The 6316-nt window shown below is 34.4% G+C and overlaps 1 protein-coding gene across 2 annotated transcripts; it reads left to right on the plus strand.

Annotated features, from left to right (window-relative positions):
* The first annotated feature begins 1901 nt into the window (after positions 1–1901).
* LOC132307114 (scarecrow-like protein 33) lies at positions 1902–6024 on the plus strand. Of its 2 annotated transcripts, XR_009482170.1 has the most exons (3): positions 1902–2092; positions 2863–5437; positions 5654–6024. XR_009482170.1 is itself a non-coding variant. In XM_059804785.1 (2 exons), the coding sequence occupies exon 2, from the start codon at positions 3077–3079 to the stop codon at positions 5360–5362; it is 2286 nt and encodes a 761-aa protein (XP_059660768.1). In that variant the 5' UTR covers positions 1902–2092; positions 2863–3076; the 3' UTR covers positions 5363–6024. The 2 variants fall into 2 exon arrangements, 1 of the variants encoding a protein (XP_059660768.1); XM_059804785.1 differs by having other exon boundaries at positions 2863–6024.
* The last annotated feature ends 292 nt before the right edge of the window (positions 6025–6316 follow it).

A 6316-nucleotide genomic window follows, 5' to 3' on the forward strand; every position in this document is an offset into this window, starting at 1 on the left:
TTATATACATAATAAAATATATTATTTTATTTTCGGACTTAAAGATCATAATTGAATCAATTTAAAATTGATTCTACAATATGTATGTATGTTTGGGTACGAAACAACAAGTTATTTGCACGTCTAATTTATTAGATTAAATTTATAAACTCACAAATTATTCTAGAAATTCAAATTCTTAAAATAAATAAATCAATACATATATTTATATATTCAATAACTTTAATTTTAATTTATTTTAAATTAAAATCAGAATCTTCAAATCATTGGACAAATACTTATAACAATAATTTAAACCTCTTTAATAAAATAAATAAATACACAAACTTTATGTATTTATTAATTTTTAAATAATAATAATAATAATGAGTCTTTGTAATCCTTTCACAACTGACTGTTTCTATAAAACAATAGCAAGACAAATGCTATTATTATTATTATTATTTTAATTCAAAGTTCTTTATTAGTCATGCACGAAAATCAGTAACCTAAAGCATTGAAGTTGTTTGTCTTACACACATTATGCATACGTTTGTACTATTACACATATGTAAACTATGTATCAGTAACCAACTTTCATAATTTAATTTTGGCTTGGAAATTGAGGTACCCAAACCCAAAAACTACACGAACTGATCTAAACATACGATTCTAAAAGAATGGATTATACAATCATTTAATTTTAAATTTATACACATTATTTATGCAACTTTAATGAAAAATAATGAGTTCCTAAACCGTTAGTTCTGATACCACATGTACACTATAATAATTCGTGTTAAGCCATTAATCACAAATTTACACGAATCACATATCTTAGAACTTCATGATTTTCACATATCTATAATGCATAAATAAATACTAGTTAGATATAAATACCTCGATTCACGATATCAATTCTTGTTGAGATTAAGTCCAACGTCCAGATCCTTTGGCCACGAGCTAATCTGCAATTCTGATCAACAGGCAAAGGTGGAAACTGGTTTATCTCTCTTGACCTTTTGCATACATAAAACTTTTACGTGTTGTTTCATTAATTGTACATAATTGATGGAGTATATGCACTTTTATAAAGGTAGAGAGATGACCAGTTTTCCTTATAGGAATATAATTTTGCTTTCCATCAAAGTAAGGAATAAGAAAGGAAAACACTTTTCCAATAAGTAATTACCAAAAAGGTAATTATAAGTTGACCAAAAATAAATAATATTAATTGATATCTATTTACTTACCCACTAAGTAATATGTCACATGTCCAAATCATGTGAGCCACAATTAAATAAATAATCTTATAATGGATACATAATACGTCCATAATATAAACATGGACACAGAATACAGACATAATATGATACAAATATGTCGATAAGTACGTTAAATTTTAAAAAAATAAAATATGAATATAACGTAGACATAATTATATATAAATATAAATATTTATTTTTATATATCTATTGAGTAATAATATTATAAAATTTAAATTTATTTTTTATTTTTATATTAAAAGTTGCTCTGAAATGATTGATAAAGTAAAACCATTTCATTATTATTATGAGTTTTATATCATATATTTTATTATTCCACACAATAATATTTTTGTTTTAAATAAATAAGTATTGTTTTATGTTTTAAATAAATAAGTTTAATATTTTAGATGTATTCATATTATTTTTAAAATTATGAAGTTGAAAGGTGGTCGACTGTGTGAAAAGTGTTTAAAATAATAAAATTTAATTTTTATTTATGAATATCGTGTTAAAATAACGGTCATATACAATCTCTCTAGAACTTTTCTTTTTGGACGGCGTAAAGTTAGACGGAACAAAGCCAAATGGTACCAGTACCACATATAAGTCCACAACTTCACACTCAAGTGACGACTTTTCCTAAAAAAAAAACATAAAAAAGAAATGGACAGGAGGCGGAGGGTTATAGTTTAACAATTAACAAACCAATGTTATACCTACAAAAATGAAAGAAAAAAAAAAAAAAACACAAACTAAACGTCATAATCATCAGTCTCACACCAGATATTTTAGGAGCCACCACCCTTCACGGATTAGGTTCAGTGCCCTCTTCTTCTTCTCCTCAGGTAAGGATACATTTTCTTCATCCTTCAACTGCTCTTTGTTACAATCTTGTTTAGTTGTTTATGGATTTCTATGCTGCTTCTAGTTGAATTCTCTCTCTTCTAACTCATTGGCTTCTGTCTCATTTCCAACCCATTCTAGTATCATTTCACTAAGCAATTCCAAAACATTTCTGGTTACATTTCTGGGTTTTTGTTCTTTTTGTAAAACTTTTCTGGGTTTTTGTTCTTTTTATTTTTCTGTGTTTCATTATCTTCTTGATTGTTAGAGTATTGTTATTGATATTAGAGTTATGTTATTCCGATTTTTGTCTCTCAGTTGTTCTTCCCTCCCCACTCTAATTTCTATTTTTGTTGATTTGGTTTAGGTGTTTTTAACATGTACAGATGGATCTAGGGTTTAGTGTTTCGATGCCTAATTCAATATGCGTTTTGTAAAATCTTGGTTGTCATTGGGTCACTAAACTAGGTTCATAGTGGTAGGTGGTCAATTTTTTACTGGAATTTGATTAATTAGGATTAAACTTATTGAGGGTGATTTTTGATTTAATATTGCCATAGATTTTCTAAAACATTTATGTGTTTTTGTACTTTTTTTTTTCTTTCTTTCTTTCGTGTGTGTGTGTGTGTGTGTGTGTGTGTGTGTGTGTGTGATTATCTTCTTGATGGTTAAAGTATTGTTATTGATATTAAAGTTTATGTTATTCTGATTTAAGTCTCTCAGTTGTTCTTTCCTTTCCACTCTAATTCTTGTCTTTGCTGATTTGGTTTAGGTGTTTTTTTACATGAACGGATGGATCTAGGCTTTAGAAATATGGGTTTAGTGTTTTGATGCCTAATTCAATAAGCGTTCTGTAAATTCTGGGTTGTCATTGGGTCACTAAACTAGGTTCATTGAGGCTGGTGGTTGATTTTTTACTAGAATTTGGTTAATTAGGATTAAACTTTTTGAGGGTGATTTTTTATTTGGTATTGCCATAGATAGTTATGGATCCACGTTTCAGTGATTTGGCCGATTTGATGAATGATTACAAATTTGGGGAGGAGACTGTTTTACCCGGTTTTGATCAGTCCCAAAATCTTGCTGATGGATTTAACCTCAAAGATGAATCTCTGGATTTTGGTTTCATGGATATTCCTTTCCTTCCTCCCACTCCAGACCCTCGTAATTTAGCTCCATCTTCAAGCGTGAGCTCGGAAGTGGAGTCTCCTGATGACCATGACCTTTCCGATACAGTTCTCAAGTACATTAACCAGATACTCATGGAGGAGGACATGGAGGAGAAGCCCAGCATGTTTCACGATCCTTTGGCTCTGCAAGCTGCTGAGAAATCATTTTATGAAATGATAGGCGAGAAGTACACTTCTTCTCCTGACCAACCCTCTTTTTACTTTAATCAAAACATTGAAAGCCCAGATGATCATTTCTTTGGAAGTTTCAGCGAGCATAGTACAGCCAGCAGTACTAGTGCTGGCAACTCTAACGATACTCGACGGATTGTTGATCGTGGAGAGTATAAGTCGTCAGTTATACAAAGTCATACATGGGAGAGCTCTTTCCAATCAACTTTGCAGCCCAGTTCGCTGTGGTCATTTGACTCTACAAACAGCTTCATCAATGATTTTAATGGCCCAGTGGACTCTTCAGTCAGTACGCAACTGGTTTCAGATATGTTTAGTGATAGTGAATCAGTCTTACAGTTCAAGAGAGGCATGGAAGAAGCTAGTAAGTTCCTTCCTAGTGGTAATCAATTAATTGTTAATTTGGAGAACTATTCATTGCCTCCAAAATCAAAACAAGAGGCTCCGGGGGTTGTAATCAAGGTAGAGAAGGACGAGAAAGAGTACTCACCTAATGGCTCAAGGGGAAAGAAGAACCATCACCGGGAGGATAGTGAAATGGAAGAAGAGAGGAATAGCAAGCAGTCGGCAGTTTATGTTGAAGAGTCTGAGTTGTCAGAGATGTTTGATAGAGTTTTGCTTTTCACTAATGCAAAAGGGGAGCTTGCTTATTGTACTGCTCCTGATGAAGAACTGCAGAATGGAACGAGCAAGGTTTTGCAGCGGAATAGACAACCTCATGGATCTTCTGGAAGAAAAAGTGATGCTAAGAAACAGGCCAATGAAAGTGGAGTAGTGGATTTGAGGACTCTTTTGATTAACTGTGCACAATCTGTTGCTGTTGATGATCGCAGAACTGCATATGAACAACTAAAGCACATAAGGCAGCACTCTTCTTCTTCTGGTAATGGGACACAGAGGTTGGCCCACTTCTTTGCAAACAGTCTCGAGGCACGCTTATCTGGCACTGGATTCCAGATCTATGCAGCCCTAGGTTCCAAGAGAAATTCAGCTGCCGAGAAGTTGAAAGCTTACCAGCTTTATCTTTCAGCCTGCCCATTCAAGAAGATGGCGATATCCTTTGCAGATAGAATGATTTTGGATCTAGCTTCAGTGGCTACAAAAAGAACAATACATGTTGTTGATTTCGGTATCCTATATGGTTTCCAATGGCCACTCCTAATCCAACATCTGCCAACCATACCTGGTGGGCCTCCCAAGCTTCGAATTACTGGGATAGAGTTTCCCCAACCTGGTTTCCGGCCATCAGAATTAGTTGAGGAAACAGGCCGTCGCTTGGCAAAGTATTGTGAGCGCTTTAATGTTCCTTTTGAGTACAATGCCATAGCACAAAAATGGGAAACTATTAAAATTGAGGACCTCAAGATTGACAACAATGAGTTGCTTGCTGTCAACTGTCTTTATCGGTTTAAGAACCTACTCGATGAGACTGTTGTGGTGGACAGTCCTAGGGATTCTGTTCTGAAGTTAATCAGGAAGATGAATCCTGACATTTTCATCCATTCTGTTGTTAATGGATCCTACAGTGCTCCCTTCTTTGTTACGCGGTTCCGAGAGACACTCTTCCACTACTCTGCATGGTTTGATATGTTTGATAATAACATGAATCGTGATGATCAGGAGAGGTTGAATCTTGAGAAAGAGTTCTATGGACGTGATGTAATGAATGTCGTTGCATGTGAGGGCTCGCAGAGGGTTGAGAGGCCCGAGTCATACAAACAGTGGCAGATTCGCAACATGAGGGCTGGCTTCAAGCTCCTCCCATTGAACAAGGAGGTTGTAAAGAAATTGAGGGGTAAGGTGAAGGCAGGATATCACAAAGAGTTTGTGGTTGATGAAGACGGTCACTGGATGGTGCAAGGATGGAAGGGTCGGATTCTTTGTGCTAGCTCATGTTGGGTACCTCGGTAGAAGTGATTAAAGGGATTATGTTAGAACCTGATCAAGGTGAGCCGGCTGGATATCTAATGATGCGGGGAAAGATACGTATGAGTTTCTCTCTCTCTCTCTCACACACAGTAGCATGTATGGATGTTTGTAGATATGTGCATCTTAGTTAAGTATATATACTGTATCTGTATTATATAATAATAGTTCTGCCCAACACATGCGCATTTTTTAGTTTTAATCTAAAATATTCACCTTAATTCTGGCTGGTAGTGAGTGTTTCTCACCTTGTAAATTAAGGAGCTAAAATTGCAGGGTTTTTTAAGAATCAGATCATCTTCAGTAGCATTTACTTTCTTGAAGAAGAAACTCGTGGATAACGAGGAGGAAGATAGGTTGAAACCATTGAACACCATTTTAGCCATATAGTTTGAGTGCTGTAGTTGGCAATGGCTAGTCGATAGATTTGAAGGCTGAATGCTTAGTCCTTTTGCTCTGAAGAATCATAGTCTATAAACATGGTTGAGAATTATGGATAATGTGATGTAAATTAGAAGCCCTGTTATGTTTTTTTTTTTAATTTTTATAACCTAAGCCCTGTTATGTTGATAAAGATGTATTAAACTGTCATGCTTGTTTGCTTAACAGCATGTTTTGCTACTAAATCGTGTGCTTCCTTTCCTTAATTTTCTCCATTGATGGTTTAGAATAGCACGGCGTTGTTGCGCGTCTGCTTCTTGCTTGCAAATTTTCTCATCAGCGGTGTGTTTGTTGGATAGATTTATCCATGGAAGTGTAAAACTCAGAAATCTTTTTGTCTCACCTCCTTGTTTCCCAGATTTATTTTATGGTGCTATAATTCACATCTTGCCCTTATATATCATTTGCATCTTAACTTTGAATGGCAGCTTGAATTATGTGTTAGAAGCACAAGTGCAGGTGCTAAAAATAAGTAAATAGTACCACTAATATTATTTT

The sequence above is a fragment of the Cornus florida genome, unplaced genomic scaffold (assembly GCF_030987335.1).
Source record: "Cornus florida cultivar Cherokee Brave unplaced genomic scaffold, ASM3098733v1 CherokeeBrave_3.0.0_Hap2_Chr05, whole genome shotgun sequence".
Lineage (NCBI taxonomy): Eukaryota > Viridiplantae > Streptophyta > Magnoliopsida > Cornales > Cornaceae > Cornus > Cornus florida.